Source organism: Gymnoscopelus braueri (genome assembly GCF_963280865.1).
Source record: "Gymnoscopelus braueri genome assembly, chromosome: 9".
Taxonomy (NCBI): domain Eukaryota; kingdom Metazoa; phylum Chordata; class Actinopteri; order Myctophiformes; family Myctophidae; genus Gymnoscopelus; species Gymnoscopelus braueri.
Genome location: NC_137610.1, coordinates 31,392,704 through 31,411,773, shown reverse-complemented (window position 1 = coordinate 31,411,773; position 19,070 = coordinate 31,392,704). Strand labels below are relative to the sequence as shown.

Genomic DNA, 19,070 nt, shown 5'->3' with positions numbered 1-19,070 from the left:
GTAATCATTGCTATAGAGTGTTTGTTCAGTAACAGGGATTTCCCTGTCTCTCCAGCTATTTAATAAAGAGAAAAATCATTTTCTGTTGGGTTGCAAAATTTCAGCCATCAGGAGAGATTTTCCAATTTTGTCTGCTCATTTGTTTGTGTTATGATCTGTCATCACTTCCAATTTAACTTGTTTATCCTGTATCCTGTGTGAGTTCTCTCTCCTGATTGGATAAAATTGGTATCCCAACCTGAAAAACAATGATTGCTATCAGAATGTAGAGCTATTTAACTATTTAACAAAGCAATATCACTTACCCTACCTTTAAATGAAGCCAGACAAGTTACATTAGAATGACATTGTCCACAGTGTTTTCTTCTGAACACAGACAACTCCTTGTCTCTGGAATGTGGAATCTCGTTAGTGAGTTAAATTATGGTCTACAAGAGGGGTCAGAGGTCATGCAGCATGGCCTCAGATACCTGAGAAAAATGTAGGATAAACACAACCACAGCATTTTACAGTCTGTTGGATCTGGGAGGGTATTATAAATAATCATTAACTGACCAGCAAGCACAATAAAAGTTGTGTTCAATGGATGAGTAACTTTGATATTGAAGAGCCCCTCGGGGGTCAAATTGAAAAAGTGGTTTAGCCTGGGTGAACATTCAAGGTTTAGAAAAACAAAAACATGTTGTGTAGAGGCCTGGTGTGTAGACGCCTGGTGTGCATCACCAAACGACTTTACATGGTTCAAATCTAGGAGGAATTAAGTTAAAGGAACCAACTTGTAAATAATACAGTTTGGTGCTATAACTGAAACACTGTGACTTTGTTTACTGTGCTTTAATGGATTAATCTTTTTGGAATGGTAATTTCTTTGTTAATTTCAAGTAAGTACGTTTACATTTCAGAAAGGTTACTCCCATCTACCGCCTAAACACATCAAGAACTTTAATAGGATATATCCAAAATGTAGACAGATACATTATGGACTGCACCTCCAAGGGAGGAACCCCAGCTAATGCGGACACAGTCGATAAAACGATTTCCCTTTTCCTTTTCCCTCTTTTCAGGAGAGACCAAAACCACAGTATCACCCTTTGTTCTGGGTGGGGTCAGTGATGGCCGGTGGCACACAGTGCAGCTCCGCTACTACAACAAGGTAAAAACACTTCCTGGATGGGATCTGTTGGCATCACTGAAGAGTCTGTCAAACACAATGAACTTTGCAAATGCATAGGGGGAGGGTCAACGCCTGTGCGTGCGTGCGTGCGTGCGTGCGTGCGTGCGTGCGTGCGTGCGTGCGTGCGTGCGTGCGTGCGTGCGTGCGTGCGTGCGTGCGTGCGTGCGTGCGTGTGTGTGAGCGACCGTGTGTGTGTGTACGTACACTAAGTGAAGATGGAGAGTGCAGCCCAGCTAATAGTTTCATTGCTTTCATTGCCGGCTGTTGCATGATCTAATAATAATGATCCAAGTTGCAGACTATGGACATATGGGCATATAAGCGACCAGTTGACACTGCAACCCCCCCCCCCCCCCCCCTGTCTCACACACACACACACACACACACACACACACACACACACACACGCACACACACCATTGATCTGTCATAATTCGGACAATGGTAAGATTAGGATGTCCTGAACAAAGAGATGAGTCTTCCTCAAAGCCCTGGTCCACTCCACAATTCAGTAGGGCCAAAGGTCACCAAAGTGGGACAGCTCCACCAGCCTAAACCCTTCCACCTCCTCTTTGACTGACTTCAAGTTCAAGGGTTTGCCAGGGTATTTGCTGTTGCTATGGGGACAGACACGCCAGTGCTTGTTTTGGTGAGTTGTTGATACCGCTATAGTGGGATTGTTGCTGTCATTTTGATGAACTGAAGAGAAAGAGAGCATTGCTGTCCTAATTAAGGCAGTGATTTTGTGTAAGCAGGTGCATAAATAAACAGGAAGACTGTTAGGTACTGTAGGTATATTTAGTTCACTGAGCTCTCTCTTATAGCTTTTGATGTTAAGTTTTATGGCAGGAGTTTATGTTGGATGTCTTCAATTATTGTACCTGTGAGAATTGTTTACGGTTTGTATCAAGCCATACGCTTTGTTTTCAAAAGATTTAGGCTAATGCTAATGTTTTTTTAATAGGTCATACATGAGTTTGTGATTGATTGATCGATTTAATACTTTATTAGTAAAAAAAAATAAACGGCACGATTGTACTGGATAGCAGTGTTCTTGCAGCAACTTATCATTGCTGTCGGGCAGAAACTTTCTGCAAACTCCATATTTCATATTCTTATGATTTTTCATAAATTTAAAGTGTTTTATACTACTATACTATACCGCACAAAAGTAGCGAAATTATTGACATTCCCCAAATAGGGAAAGAAGAACTTGTGACTAAATAATAACTACATTGGATTCAGTGGAACACAGGTTCTTTTCTCCATTTCCTGAAAAGGAACAGTTTTGGACATTTGGATTCTGCCCAACAGCGACGATATTCAGACTATTCTTGATCGTTCGTCACGGTGACCCCCTTTTTTTATACATCCACTTATCCTGTTGAAAAAATTACTTTGATCACCCTTTGTGTGCTTTTTTTTGGGTCTCCTGAAGGCGTATTATACACTGTCTCCCCCTCCCCCAACAGGGAGACAGGAATAAACGCTGTCCGACCGTCCCCCATGCTGCTTCATTCTCTGGGGGGACAATGAGTAGCTTGGGGTCCTGCAGCCTCAACAGCAGCACTCACGCATTAACATCATCATAAACTCCCTTAAGTTCAGCAAACACAGTACAATCCTCAATGTTCATTTAACTCTCACAGTTGTGTAGTGTGTACTTGTGGAAATTTCATTTTCTTCTTCATATAAAGAATTCAGAAAAATCTTTAAAGTGTACCGAGTTATGGTATTCATTTGATTTCATTTAGTTTTTGACCAATTTAGCAGCACTTTTTTTCGGGAGGCAGAATTTCCGGAGCTGCTTACGTCATTGTTTAGTTACCTTTTTCTTGTTCTTTTTTTTTAAAATGCCAATTTTTCACATTCACTTTGGCATTGTTTCTTGGCCCTTTTACTGTAGCACTCAAAGGCAGGAAGATGGAAAACAATTTGATTTATGAAGCTGTTTGTTTGGAATGTAGGAAGGACTCATCTCCTTTCATCACTGCATTCTAGGCTGTGACCTGTTGTTTCCTTCATTCTCCTCACTTGACACTGACACTGACAATGAATAGTCTTTAAATGTAGGACAATAGATATAGGAAAACTTCAGATATTTACATACTAGTCCATACAACAACATCATTATATTGAAATTACTTTTTTATTTTTTAAGAATAAAGTTAACCATAACTGCTGAAAAAGCAGCTGCTACCGTCCAGGTATGAAGAATCATGACAGAGTGAGTGGAGGAAGTTGCTAGATATACCATAGTGAATTGACTATACTAGAAATTATATTGGCCTATACATTTAAAACTATCTATTTGCAATGCTCTGGAAGCATTTCTACTGTTATTTATGACATTAATTGTATATTGATGATATCCTTGTATCCAAGTATCCTTGCACAGAGTTTGTACCAGGTAGCACTTCTTTCTCTCCTGTCATTAACAAAACATTATTTGCTAGAGGATTTTTTGAATGTCGGGGTGGGACAGATTTAGCTGTTCAAAGTTTGAATTTCAAACACATATTTATTTTTTATGAGAATGCCAATTTATAGCATTATTTGAAATTCCAACAAGTAAAATGACCTGTCGCCCTGTAAAATGCCCTGTTGCCCAGAAGGAACAATCCTGTGTTAATAAACCTCTGTCCCAACTCCCAACAGAGAGAGGCAATTTCTGTGATAGCCAAACTACAATAAAGACGGCTGTGCATCTAGCGTCCAATCCGCTGCACCGCCTGCTTCAAATAACTTTATTTACATTGTCAACCTGTAGGTGTCCTACCAGACACCAGGGTCTAAATTTTTCTCAATAGAAGAGTAGGGAGACCACCTCTAATCATTGCAGACATGCTAGTTATATTGTATTAACATGACTGTTGCCAAAATAATAGCATTCCAGCTGTCACCAGTGAAATGGTGACGGCTCGCTCATTGCCCTGGTCAAGTTTCATCCAATTAATCTAGTCAGGATGGCATCTGCAGAATGAGCTTGTCGGCTATTGTATCAATTTTCCCCGATGACACATTTGCAGCCCCCAAGTCAGACTGACCGTCGGAACAACAGAAGATTAATCTCTCCTAGGAATGTTGTTTTGCCCTCCAAGCCTAGCCTGGGCTGGCTGTCCCGAATGTTCTGTACTGTTAGTCAGCAGGGAGTTGAAAGGTCTCATCTCACATATTTCAAAGGGCAGCGGGTGTTGCGTTGTCTAGTCTCCTCAAGCAACATGACCTCATGTCAGTGGCTGTCCTTTCAGCATTAGCTATACCACTGACAATGATCTTTGTAACAGCCATTGTAATCAATACAGCTAAATGACAGGCACTAGAACTTGAATTCCATGGTGTAGGCTTGCAAGAAAAGCTAATTATGTTTGAATGGCGTATATGCTGCTTGAAATTCATAACTCAAGATTTCAAAATGACTGTAGACTTTATCCTCAATGTCTGTAAATTAAGGACTTAATTCAGTATTATTCCATGATGACGCGTACTTTTGTGCCAGCAATCATTTTCAAAAACCTTTTTTGAGACAAAGTTTCAGTTTTATAGGGCAAGGATCTAATTTTGTAATAAGACTATTCAATTCTATACCTACGTATGTTAACTCTTTTTAATTGAAAGGAGCTGTACAGCAATTATTTTATGCAAAGACATGACAGTATAGTCAATCCTAAATGCAAGCGCTAACCCACAATTAGGCTGAGAATGCTGTCAACACCTATGACACCTTCCTGTCATAAAGCAAGATCTTACAACTCATATGAAGATGGGCCTGTTTCTTCTGTTTTGTGGGGGCTTGGAGGGTTTTAGCCATGTCTCACCCCTGTGTAATCATCAGACAAAGACAGGCCAAAGGTTCATCGCACTAGTTTACCTACTTTTGTACTGTTCCATCTAAAAACTAAGGACTCATGCCACTGTGTACCATGAGGAATGTTTATTTCTAAACAAACAGTTTACGATATGATTACATACTGTACGTTGATACAAGGCACTGATTTTACATCAGAATGTGTGTGTGTGTGTGTGTGTGTGTGTGTGTGTGTGTGTGTGTGTGTGTGTGTGTGTGTGTGTGTGTGTGTGTGTGTGTGTGTGTGTGTGTGTGTGTGTGTGTGTGTGTGTGTGTGTGTGTGTGTGTGTGTACTTGTAATAGGTAAAATAACCAATCTACAAGCTGCTACGTGTTAACTCAAGCTTTAGGGATAGGGTTAAATATGACCAAAAAAGTAATATGACAAATAAAAAAATATAATTTAGAAAATTGCCATCCTAAACTTTTTATGTCCTCACAAGTATAGTAGTACAAATATGTGTGTGTGTTTGTGTACATGTCTTTGTATATGAGTTATCTTAGAGGACTACTCATGTTACCACTGTCAATTATTCTCCATCATGTTCATCATCATTTGTTTGAAATCTATACCTTAGAATAAACGTAGAAAGAATACTGTAGGCTATCAGTTGTTTCTCAGCTATCGAGAACAAAGTTACATACGGTGACTGAAGGACTTTCACTTGGCCATAGTCATGACCGTAATGTATAGCTTTGAGACACCTCCTGTTCTGTCACTGGACAATAGGCTAGCATGTAAGATTATGTCCTGCGGCTAAGTTAGCAAATATGCTTGTTGATGTAAGGTGTATAGATACTGATAGTTTTACACAGATGTGACAGGATGCCACTGGAGTTCACATTAGGCTTTAGTCATGCAAGGATACTTCATTACAGACCTGGAGGTACGGCACATGTCACTGAATGGAAAGGGTCTCTGTAGCAGTGATTCAATACTGGTGCACCGGAGTGATAGAAGCCCCCCTTTACAAACTGTTGTTCCATGTTCCATACAGAAACATACTGTAGGAATCGTACACTAAATATACAAAATATTGCAACTACTTATTTAACTTGTCATCTACCTCTTAACTGAATATAATAGATACAATTATTACTTTTAAATAATCATATATTTTGCTTGGTCTCAGTACCTATTTATACCACTATTATAGATGATCATAATAACATTTTTGTAACCTCTTATTTGAGGACAATTATTATTAAGACTCCTAGTTGTTTCAATGTACAGATTATATATGTTTTGATATTACGCTGTTTAGACTGATGATATGTTCTTGGTTTACCGGGTTTAGATCCTAGATGATTTCTATGCATTTGATGTAATTACCTCGTGTTTACCTTGCTTACTGTAGATCAATAATTCTTCTGGTGATGGTAGAAATCTAATGTGGAAGTGTTTTTCATACAATCATTCTGTACAGTAAAAAAATATTTTATATTTCTGGCTACGTTAACACTTAATCATATTGACACTGGTCATGTTGTTTCACCCAGAATACCAATTTTCCACTTCAGAAGTTCAGGGATAAACAACGTCTCTGGATTACTGTGCTTTATGTCATAACTCATAATCCATTGTGACCCCAAATTACATTGCCGGTTGTACAGTAAAGTGATTAGCAGAGAACAGCTGTTCCCTTTGTCTCACTTGTCCATTGAGGAGAATGCAGCCTGGTTCTGGTTTGTAGCATTTAAATTGTTCTTCTCTTTCTCGCAATCTTCACAATTGTCCTTAAATCATCTGGCTTACTGATACAGTCAGCAGCACATACATTATGTTGACCACCCCATACTGTTGACATTATATTGTGTTATCTTTCTTGTTCACTTATAGTTGACAGTAAAGATTATGATCAAGGATTATGGATTATGAGGAAGTTGCTGATAACATACAGCATCAAGTGGACTCTCCACTTGCACTCTGCACTCTCCGGGCAGCTTCATGGCTCTAGTGCAGTGTTTCAAGGACAGTTCTACGCACATCCCCCTGTCTTAGTGCTGAGCCAAATTGCAAGAACAGTGAAATCATTAGAAAGGAGGGCTCGCAACTCACTTCTGTAATGCTTAGATACAGCATTTTGACCCTTAACCTGCAGAAGACCAGTGAAATTCAAAAGTATCTAATAAAGTTTGGAGCATTACAGAAGTGAGTTACGAGCCCGTCCTAAAAATAAATAATTTATCAATAATTGTGTAGTGTTTACCAAACATCGGGTCGCTTGACACATTTTGGGTCATGGACCCGTTTTTATATATCGCAAGAAAATATCCCACTTTTTAACCTTTCTTTTTTTCTAAATGAATTTCCCCCTCAAATTGTCAAAGAATAAAAAAATATATTTTCACTAATTTTTTAAATTGTGATTTAAGTGCTTTATATGTATATTTGGGTCCAAATTTCTCTTTTGGGTTTCGAGCTGAAAAGTTTTGGAACCCTACTACTTTAGTGGTTGGAGAAACCGTCACTAGTTTGATCCTCACAACAGACGATATCATCTGTCCACCAGCAGCAGCCATGGGTGCTGTCATAGCGTCCTTATAGAAGACACTGAACCTGCCTCCTTATTGTGTGTTGCCCTTGAGAGGGAGTGTCACATATAACCTTAAAATGTAAAAGACATTACATGGAGCTCCAGTGTTTACTATCTGTCTGCCCACCACAGTCTCGCTTCCCTTAATCCAATTAGACATCAATGTGAAAGGATCTCTGATTCACAGAGCGATTAATGGGCTCTTCACACTGCCGCTCGGCTATCTGCGCCCAAACAAACGTCGCCTTATGCTGCTTTATGCTATTATGCAGCTGTGTCCCAGCGGCATAATAAACCAGTCGGTCCAACCTAAGGCTGGACTTTGATTGCTCCAGAAGCCTTTTGGTGTTTTCAAACCACTTTCAACCTGTCGTCCCTATTTTGGGCTTGTCATTATAGGTGAAAAATTAAAAAACAGATTCAAACTGTTTCTTAAAAAGAGTATAAATAAATTCAAGCTCACAGCACATCACATTGTGACATGTTGGGAGTTTGTACATTGGCTACTTTTCCTATTTGTTGTATGACAATGTATTTAGGGCTTAAGTGGTTAAAAGTGAACCTGTTTGGGATGTCATGGTAGGTCAGTGGGATGCCATTGTACTACGGAATATAATTTAGGCTTAACTTGAGTCATCATGGATTGAAGACCAGCTCATGAACTTTAGGTCTTTCATCTTTCCTGTCCTAGCTGTTGTGAAGCAGAAATTGAACGAAATTATATCTGCCGGCTATTCTTGCTTCTTTATTTTGCGTAGGATGACAGGGAAAGTTAACAACTTAGACCCTGTATACTTAGTTGGCAAGGTGACCCCCAGGGGTCGAACCTTGGCCCACTCCTTTTTTCCCTCAACACACCAAATCTCTTCACAGAAAATAGATCTACAAGATCACAACACGTCGAAGCCTTGTGAGCTCATAGATCATCTATTTTCTCAGAATGTTCATTCAGACACGCTAGGGCTCAAGTTGTTAAATGCCTTGCTCAAGAGATGTGGGTAATGAGATCTGCACTGTAAGGATCACACAGTCAGGTTCAAAAACAGCTTTTACCTGATTGTGGAATTCTATGGTCTAGGGTTTCATAGGTGTAATACTAATACGTCAAGTACATTTTTATGTTTTAAATGTTTTGGCCAATTATTTTAGTATTAATTATAATATTTATTTTAATCATTACTTAGAGTTTATTCTATTCTATATTAGTTGATGTCCTGAATTGATGTGCTTTTAACAGAGCCATTGCAACCTAACTTCATTCTGCTGTGCATCTCTGATAATCACCAGGTAATGTTATGAATGCCAATAAAGAGGAACTTGAACTTGCATTCTTTCATCTGTGGGACTGGCTGTCTAAGCACTCTCAGTCCATGTCTCAGTAATGGAGCTCATTAAAACTCTTGGGATGTAAACATATACTTCCGTTTCTCTCCCTGAACTCTGTTGTGGTCCTCCAGCCCAACATTGGTCGCCTCGGCACCCCCCATGGACCATCAGGAGAAAAGGTGGCGGTTGTCGCCGTCGATGACTGTGACATTGCCATGGCGATTCGCTTCGGTAGCCAAATTGGGAATTACTCTTGTGCGGCCCAGGGTACACAGACTGGACTGAAGAAGTAAGTTGTGTGTGTGTGTGTGTGTGTGTGTGTGTGTGTGTGTGTGTGTGTGTGTGTGTGGGCGCGCGCTGCTCAACGGCATGTATGTACAGTATATATGTATGAATCTATCCACTGTCCTCTCTCCCTCTTTTGTCTTTTTGGTATCCCCTCTCCCTCTTTATCCCTCTTTATATCTCTGTCTCTGTCTCTGTCTGTCTGTCTCTCTCTCTCACACACAACCACACACACACACACACACACACACACACACACACACACACACACCCACACACACACACACACACACACACACACACACACACACACACACACACACACACACACACACACACACACACACACACACACACACACACACACACACACACACACACACACACACACACACACACACACACACACACACACACACTCTCCTTTCACTCTGTCCCTTTATATTCCTCTTGATGCTTGTTGTTCATAATGCCCTCCTTAAATCAATGAGTCTCTATTCTTATGCAAATCTCCCATACAGTATATGACCTCATTTCTTATTCACATTCAAATGCTCCGCTCTGTTTTGTTCTAACAAAGATACTGTACAAAAGAGGGCATTATTTGAATGTATTATGAATACCTGGTATGTCAGCAGTGGCCATTCAAACAGGGATTTTTGTGATCAGACACAAGGAAAGACTCATCGCTTAGCATAAACTTTCTTCTCAAGTGAGAGTATATCCTTCAATAAATCTAAAACACCCTAGTTTTGTAGAAAAAAGTTAAAAGTACTTTATTTTATTTTATATGGCAGGATTGAATCACTTGAACCCCCTATACTTTAGTTGACTGGGGTCAGCTCTGTACTTAATACGTAAATTGTTTCCCTCCACACCAAATCTCTTTGCAGAAAATAGCCAATCTACAAGCTCACAACGCATTGTGTTGCGATGCATTGTGAGCTTTAGATCCGCTATTTTTGCCGAATGTCAGGACCAGAATTGGGTGGTTAAAAGTGGTAAAAAAAAAAGAGTGTCAGGGTCTTCTACTGTTGGCAGCTGACCTGGGCCTATTCACGCACACTTATTTGTGTCATAGCAGACATGTACTAATTTATGCAAATAGCTCTCTTACCAAGCCATCTACACATAAATATCGTGCTGTAAATTATGCTACTTGTATCTGAAAAAAGTTAAAGCTATGCTAGATTGTGAGATGTTATGAACATAATCATGTCCTTAAATGTTTAGATTGAATTTAAGGTTTTTCTGCCCGTCCCTCAGGTCATTAGACCTGACTGGACCGCTGCTGCTTGGTGGTGTTCCCAACCTACCGGAAGATTTCCCAGTTACCAACCGAGACTTTGTGGGCTGCATGAAGGACCTGACCATTGACAGCCAGCCTGTGGACATGGCTAGCTTCATTGCTAACAATGGCACCCTTGCAGGTATGAGACACATCATTGTCTTAACCACATTAACCCTGGTATACAATAACTATTTTGGGCAAAAATAAAAATAAAAATATATATATATGTTTTTTTTTGCGAAAATTGCAGATGAACAAGCTCACAACGATGCTTTGTGAGCTTGTAAATAATCTATTTTTGCTATTTGTTGTATGACAAATATAGGGATGAAGTGGTTATTTTTCAAATGTAACACTGTACAATCGAAGTAGCTTATATTCATGGTTTGGAGGCAGTTGACTGATATTTATTCCATTTCTATTGCACTCAGGTTGTACAGCAAAGAAGGACTTCTGCTCTAATGTCGTGTGTCAAAATGGAGGAATGTGTGTCAATAAATGGGGTACCTACGCTTGTGACTGTCCACTGGGCTTTGGGGGCAAGAACTGTGAACAAGGTAAAATAAAAGTGTGTGTGTGTGTGTGTGTGTGTGTGTGTGTGTGTGTGTGTGTGTGTGCGTGTGCGTGTGTGTGTGCGTGTGCGTGCGCGTGCGTTCCTGCCTGCCTGCCTGTCAACATTTTTTTGGTTTGGATATAATGTGCGTCATGTGTTCATGCACATGTGTTTACAAGTGCACACGTGTGTGCATGTCATTGTATTTCACCACGTGCATTTGTCAGACAAATACAGAATTCCAGTAATTCCCCATGAAGCCCAGCTTTGAGGAAACAGACAGTAAACGCTGATGGGGTCAAGTTTCCTGCCAATGAAACCCTCACATTCCTACATTCCACAATAATACACTGACCTTAACCAGGAGTCCACAAGTTGTCCACAAGACAATAGTGCACTGTAAAAACTACTGTGGATATCATTCATCTACTTAATGTCGCTGATCACTACCCTTGAAACTGGCCTCCGAAGTCAATTACTGTATGCTCGACAACATTTCCGCCATTCTGTTGTGGTTAAATCTATCAAAAGAACAAAATCAGATTAGAAGTAGCTCTACATTTTCCAAGAGCTTAGTTTAGCTTAACTCCATGTTATTGATGAAGGCCACAATCATCTGCTACATTGCAGCCACAACCCATGATCAGTATGGGTCCTTAATTTTAACAGATGCCAAGCTATTGATGTGAACTGTATGTATGCACAGAAGTTTGGACTTTTTTTTGGTATTATCAGAGCCTTATGTGAAGAGCCTTACCAATCATTCATAATTTTGATTGTGTGTACATCGCATGGAAGGATATATATACAGGTAGATATACTGTATATACACTTCGTACGAGGAAACGTGACATTTTATTTGTACGCAAATAAATATTTCAGGAATACATTTTAAATAGTACATTAGTATTTCACAAGTACAGTACTATATCATCATTAGCATAATGCTCTCTCATGTCTCAATCCTTCCTTCCTGCACAGTCATGCCCTCCCCCCAGCACTTCGATGGCCATGCTCTGGTGTGGTGGCATGAGCCGGATGTCACCATAGCCATCCCCTGGTACCTGGGTCTGATGTTCAGGACCCGGCAGAGTTCTGGGACTCTCCTGCAGGCTAATGCTGGTGACTTCTCCAGGATACACCTGCTGGTGAGCATTGTACTGTCAGTACAGCTGAGGCTTGGACAGTGTTCAAGCTGTCCCACTCTTTCATTTCCTTGAAATGTTTCTATCTGGAAAAAGTCTAATAATGGAAAGTATCAAGGGAATAGAACAAAAGGCATAACAACACATTACGACGGTGTTATATCTACAGTACGTCAGGACTATATGCTAAGCTAATGTAGACCTTCCGCTGTCAGCATTTTTCTTCCTATTTCCGAACCTAATTTTCTTACTAAACCACGTACAGTTATGGGTTGAAATTGTGCGTCACACCACTAGGAAATCCAGACTGTAGGCATATTCTCATGAAGGCAATGTAAAGGCAAAGTGAAAGGGAAAGTTAGAATTATAATACTTCACTTTTTACTTTTATACCCATTCATGAGAAGCTTAAATGTTGAACTTCACACAACAAATACACATAGGCCTATTTATCAAAAAGAAATGTCTATGATGACTCTGGAATCAATGTCTTGCACTACAGGCTGGTATAGGAAAATGAAACACCTGGAAAACATTAAGAAATACCAGAGGTGCTTTAAAGCAGCTCATTGGCTCTAGTAGTCCGTGCAAAAGGCAATGCACTGGGGAAATATGAAACATCTCTCTTTTTCTCTGTCTCGTTCTTTCTCCCTTTCTATCTGTCCCTCTCTCTCCTTCTCTTTGTGCCCCCCCCCGACATCCTTTCCCTCTTTCCCTCTCATCCTTTTCTACCACTAATGTAATTTCCTCCCCTGACAATGACCTCCATGTTGTTGTTTCTCCAGCTGAGCAGCAGACACCTGCGTTTCCAGGTCTTCCTTGGGGTGAAGCGTGTCGCCCTGCTGGACTTCACCCAGGTGCATATAGGGCTGCAACTATCGATTATCTTCTTAGCGATTATTCTATCGATTTATTATTTTATTAATCGAATAATCAATAAAATAAAATATTTTTTTGAAAAAAATCGATTACATCGATTTGTTTGATTAACTGTTACACCCCTAGGTGCGTGTCAACGATGGAGAATGGCACCATGTGCTGGTGGAGCTCAAGAGCATCAAAGATGCAAAGGACATCAAATACGTGGCACGGGTGTCGCTGGACTATGGCATGTTCCAGGTATGTTGGCCAGTACACAGAACAAAATGATCATAGTATTATTATTATTTATTTTTATTGAAAGAATGGCACAAACTGATCAAGAGGATGAACCATTCTCATCCCACCCCACTTACTGTCCCCAGTAACCTCTAGTATAAAAAGTTCGGGTCCAGGGACCCTCAGAGATCCTTGAGGGGGTCCCAGGGGGTCCCCAGCTAAAAGACTAACTGTCTCTCAGAGTTATGGGAGTCCGTGGCCTAATGCATACCTAACTGGGGGTCCTTGAAATTACACAGTTTGAGAACCAGTATTCTCACCCTCCACATTTTCCTGTGCATCTCTTAACTTTAATCCAACCAGCAAATATGGACATATTGTATCTGTACTGTATTATGTATATGAAAATACAGGTATCGTTGTACAACACATCCTCGATTAAAACACAGTTTTGTCTGTGTATTCTCCAGAGGTCAGTGGAAATAGGGAATGAGCTGCCCGGGCTGAGGCTGAGGAGTCTGTTTGTAGGAGGTCTGATGAAGAAGGATGGCTCTGTGATGAACGGACTGAAGGGCTGTATTCAGGTGAGGATCAGAACTAGGGCTGGGCGATATAACTTCAAATCAATATCATGATTCAAACTTTTGCCTCAATTACGATTATTACAAAATATTTAATTGCTATTATTTCTACGCCACCATTGTACAACAAATTATAACATAAATTATAATTTAATCAGATTAATCGATTTAGTCAATATAGAAAATCTTGTGTCGATTCGTTGATATAAGAAATAAACAAAAATATCACACAAAAAAATCATGCTTCTCAATTACTCTATTAACCTACATGAGGATATCGGTTATTGGTTCTAAATATCGGTTTAATTCCCCAGCCCTATTCTGTGTTATGAGCTTATAGTATAAAAAATTGCTTAAGTGGTTCATATTAATGTATTGTCCACATGAGGTTGAACATTTTATGTTGTTCCTTCTATTCGTTTCCATCCTGCGTCTAGGGAGTGCGAATGGGTGAGACTTCCACGAAGCTGGCCAATGTCAACATGCGCCAGGGACAGAAGATCGGGGGAGTAGAAGAAGGCTGTGAGGTTCCCAACACCTGCAGCTCCAGTGTGTGTCCCCTGCACAGCCGCTGCTCTGACAACTGGGGCTCTCATTCCTGTGTCTGTGAGCCTGGTGAGTCTGTGGACTATATACTTAGTTATGTTACCACTGGGAGGTGTAAAATGACATCAAAGAAAGTGAAAATAGCGCACTTAAAACAATAAAACATTTGATTCAGATTGCATCTTAGTCAAAGTCTATTTCTACTTTCTTTGGTGTTTTTAGTACTGACTGTAGCTGCGCACCCACAGCCAAGGAGGCAATCAGAGGAAGTACACCTGCTCCATATACTACTGTGATGTGTTTTGGATAAAAGCCCATGTTGTAATTTCAGCAGAGTGGTGACAATTTTTTCAATGAAGAGCACTGTGGCAACTGGCAATGGATTCTTATGTTTTGGACTTAATCCATGTCTATTACACAACCAGCATATTTACACATTTTCATAAAGCATCCATGTACAATACATATTTTGTAAACCGACAGGGTCCAGTACAAGTCCAGTACCCCACTGAGTTCATAGAGTTTAAAGGTAGGGTAAGTGATATTTTTGGGTTAAAACAAAAAGTATTTCGTTAATAGGTTAAAGCACTATATTCTGATAGTAATCATTGCTAGTGTTTGTTCAGTAACAGGAGTCTCGCCGTCTCTCCAGCTCTTTAATAAACAGAAAATACATTTTCTGGTAGGTGTCAAAATCTCAGCCAATCAGGAGAAAGTACCCATTTTTAAGCTTAATTTTTATAGTGTTCCAGTTCTAATTTTGCATGCTCATTTCTTAGTGTCATCACTTCCAATTTCACTTGTTTAATCTATATCCTGATTGAGTTCTCTGTCCTGATTGGATAAAATTGGAAATGAAACTGAAACTGAAACGAAAATGCATTTTCTGTTTTATAAAGAGCTGGAGAGACATGGAGACTCCTTATATGGACAGGACACTCTATAGTAACGAGCACTATCAGAACATAGACCCATTTTGCAATTATTTTAATAATTGCAAATCACTTACCCTACCTTTAACATAGACATTCGAGCATACAGATTAGAAGCAATACACAAATAAAACAAAATTGTTTTTATGAATGATATCTTATATTATTATCTGAAGGTCATCCCTGAATACTCATATGAATTTGTAAAGAACAACAGAGGGAATATGATTGCACAATGGACAGTATTTATCGTTTTTCAATGCATTTGACTTGCTTTGTGTGCACAATAAGTTGATTTGTATGTTGTGAAGGACACTTCCATGCTGCCATTTAGCTATTATCTCAAACTCCCAAAATAATTATATTAAATGAGACTGCAGAGACCACAGTATACTATACTGTATTGCCAAGCATGCATTCACTGCATCTCGCAGTTTGAGCAGTCAACCTACACTTACAATTGAATTTACAATTTAGGCATTTAGCAGACGTTCTTATCCAGAGCGACGTACAAGTGTGAGATTGGAATTAAGTCAACAAACAACAAGGTAAATAGGCACATAATTAGAGTGCAGGGCGAACAATGTACTGTAGTGCCTCAAAGGTACTAGGACAGAGTCTTCAACGTTTTTCAGGCCAAGGACCCCCTTAGCTGAGAGAGCGAGATGAAGCGATGTATTGCAGATTAAACTTTTTCATAGATTTCATAGATCGCTTCATAGACTTGTTTGACAGGATGTTGGATTCATGTTAATGTGTATGTATTCAGACATTATTTAACCACTTAAACCCTCATTACTTAGTAAACTTGACTTTGGCTCTGCACTTGGTCTGCTCTTTTCCCCCGCTACACTAAACCTCTTTGCCGAAAATAGCCGATCTACAAGCTCACAACGCCTCGCAGTGTGAGGAGTTGTGAGCTTGTAGATCTGCTATTTTTGGCTAAAGTTCTCGTAAGAACGTAAGTGGTAATGTAAAAAAAATAATCCTATCACACAAAGATTTGGCGGCCCCCCTGTAGTAACTCTGAGGACCCCTAGGGGTCCCGGACCCCCTGTTGAAGATCCCTGTACTAGGATAAACAAATTGAACCTAGCATCTGTCTACACTTGTGCTAAGCATCTGATAGGCCTTTGTGAGTCTGCATGTAATGTAACATTGTGAAACACCCTTTCCTCTCCTCCATTTCCCAGGGCACTTTGGCAGGGACTGTGTGGATGCATGTCTCCTCAACCCCTGTCAGCACGTGTCCTCCTGTGTCCGCCAGCCCAGCTCTCCTCAAGGCTACAGCTGCCAATGTGGCGCCAGCTACTATGGAGAATACTGCCAGCAAAAGTCAGTTCATTTCATTTCTATTTTTTAAGTATTAACCCATTAAGAACTGAGGCCGACTCGTCTTCTGAATTCTAAAGGTTTTCTGAAAAACGTCAAGGACCCCCAAAATTATGTATTTGGCCACGGACCCCCATCTCAAAATATTTTGTTCCAGGGACCCACAGAAGGAAAGATTTGAGTTAAAAATATATATTCAAAGATTTGCGCCAATTTTCACAATAAAAAAAAAATAGCAGAGCTCATATACTTTGGCTATTTTTGAATAGCCAAAGTATAAAATGGAAGTGGAAGTGGTTAAAATATAGCTCAAATCTAAAATTACACAGATGCGTTCCCCGGTTTTAATGGGTTAAAGCAGCACTATGTAGTTTGGGGTATCAGTGGCCACTTTGGACACAAATAACATGGCAGACAACGTATTTGACCTCATTACCCAAGAGTCTCTGCAAGCATGTCTGGCGAGGATGCACTGTGATTGGCCAGTCTTCGCTTTGACTGGCAGTTCTGCCTTGGTGCCTTTGCAAATGCCAGGATGAAACTCATTGTCTCCCCTATACATAGTAATACAGTCAAGCCCCTAGCAGGGACCCCCCTGAGTCCACCATACACATTTATGGAAGGATGATTGTTATTGCTTAAACATGTAACTTTATCATTTTCTGGGATATAATTTGCTATATAGTTGTTAAACGTTACATAGTGCTGCTTTAAGTGTACTAAGTGTATTTATTGCATTTTATTCGCAAGTAAATTTACACATACCCAGAAAGAGATTTGTCTTCTCCATCCTCCCATCCTAATGTTTAGGACAGTGGGCAGCTACTGAGCAGCTCCTGGGTTTCATCTCTAGTTCTTACAGTGCATTTACAACATCATGCATTGAGCTGCTTTCAAGCAGGTGGCATTCCTGTGGAAAGCATCACCCTGGTGTTAATCTTCTCTCTGTAATTTTTCCACTTTGATACCTGACTGTGCTGAACAGCTATGCTTGTTTTAAAGTTGACCCAGAGCATTTTTTAGTCATGTTTTATTGTTTTACAACGCTGGAGAGACCATTTCCAGATGTTTTTTTTTTGGGGGGTTGTGCAGATCTTTTCCACTACACAAACCTGAGGTTTGTGTGGTGGAAATTTTAGTTTTACTATGCACACATTTTTGTTAGTTTACTAAAAGGTTTATTGCGTTTTAGAGTAATTGCAAACTAATTTTACTAATTCCATTGATGCTGCCAAGGGGAACAACCTAAAATGTGCTTTCATCTTGGTGCTATACTTCTGCGATTGTTCTGGGCTAGGTTTAGGGTTAGGGTTTGAGATCTGGGTTAGGGTTATGATCCACAGAATTGGTCCACTTTGGGTGTTTGTGTGTTTTAGCAGGACTTCAATTCTGTTTGTAACGAACATAAAGAACAAGACTATGTATCAATTAGGCTATCCTAGATTAATAATATATTACCTAATATAGCATTATATACATTTACATTATTGTTGAATTCTAATGGAGAGCACATGGGCATAGATAATCCCTTTATTTTTAAGGAATATCTCTCATTTGAATGTATTTTTCCCCCCTCTATATTGTAACTTTAAAACTTTTCAAGCCTTGCTCACAGACACATCACTAGGACAATTGATGGACACACAGCCTACTGTAGCCTACAATTTATGAGACAGCCCCTAACTACTTGTTAATTCAGCTGTCTGTGTGCCAATGTGGGACTAATTAATGTTTTTATTTCTTCCAGAGCTAACCTCCCCTGTGCTCGTGGGTGGTGGGGGAACCCTATGTGTGGCCCGTGTAACTGTGATGTTACCAAAGGCTTCTACCGGGATTGCAACAAGACCACGGGGGAGTGTCGTTGTAAGGTACAGTACTGTACAATTCACTGTTATTTCATTTTGACCCCTAATTAGACATGCATTAGGCCTCTGTCCCCCCATTTGATACCATTCTTTTTTATTCTTTTCTTCTTTTTTTTAATATCCGGAAGCCAATCTTCGAGACCAGTAGTTCTCAAACATTTTAATTTCAAGGAAAATGTATTTGGCCCCCATCCTAAAAGATTTTGTGTCAGGTTTGTGTTGGTAGAAGAGTTCTAAATGAAAGATTTTTCAAAAATGCTTAAAAAAATAACAGATAGTAGGCTATTTTCAAATAGCTGAAGTATAAAATAGGGGGTTAGAGTTGTTAAACAGTTCCTAATTTTTCTGTTCCACTTTGAGAACCACTGCAGTAGACAACTTCAACTTTATGATATGTTGTACATTGCATTTCGTATTGTGTCTAGCATTGTACTTACAGTATCTTTCTCAATTCTCAATCTCCGGCGAACATTTGGCGAAAATATCAGATCTACAAGCTTATAGATTGGCTATTTTTGGTGAAAAGATTTGATGTAGATGGAAAAAAGGGGGATAGAG

The 19,070-nt window shown here is 39.8% G+C and overlaps 1 protein-coding gene across 1 annotated transcript in view; it reads left to right on the top strand.

Annotated features, from left to right (window-relative positions):
- LOC308092685 (cadherin EGF LAG seven-pass G-type receptor 1-like) overlaps positions 1 to 19,070 on the top strand; it is a 62,493-nt gene that overhangs the window by 21,759 nt on the left and 21,664 nt on the right. Inside the window, exons 5-15 of the mRNA XM_080438753.1 lie at positions 1,065 to 1,153; positions 9,016 to 9,173; positions 10,436 to 10,599; positions 10,892 to 11,017; positions 11,995 to 12,161; positions 12,944 to 13,015; positions 13,164 to 13,277; positions 13,727 to 13,840; positions 14,275 to 14,452; positions 16,509 to 16,650; positions 18,395 to 18,515. Of these exons, the coding sequence (XP_080294879.1) occupies positions 1,065 to 1,153; positions 9,016 to 9,173; positions 10,436 to 10,599; positions 10,892 to 11,017; positions 11,995 to 12,161; positions 12,944 to 13,015; positions 13,164 to 13,277; positions 13,727 to 13,840; positions 14,275 to 14,452; positions 16,509 to 16,650; positions 18,395 to 18,515 (1,445 nt within the window). The remainder of the gene's footprint in view (positions 1 to 1,064; positions 1,154 to 9,015; positions 9,174 to 10,435; positions 10,600 to 10,891; positions 11,018 to 11,994; positions 12,162 to 12,943; positions 13,016 to 13,163; positions 13,278 to 13,726; positions 13,841 to 14,274; positions 14,453 to 16,508; positions 16,651 to 18,394; positions 18,516 to 19,070) is intronic.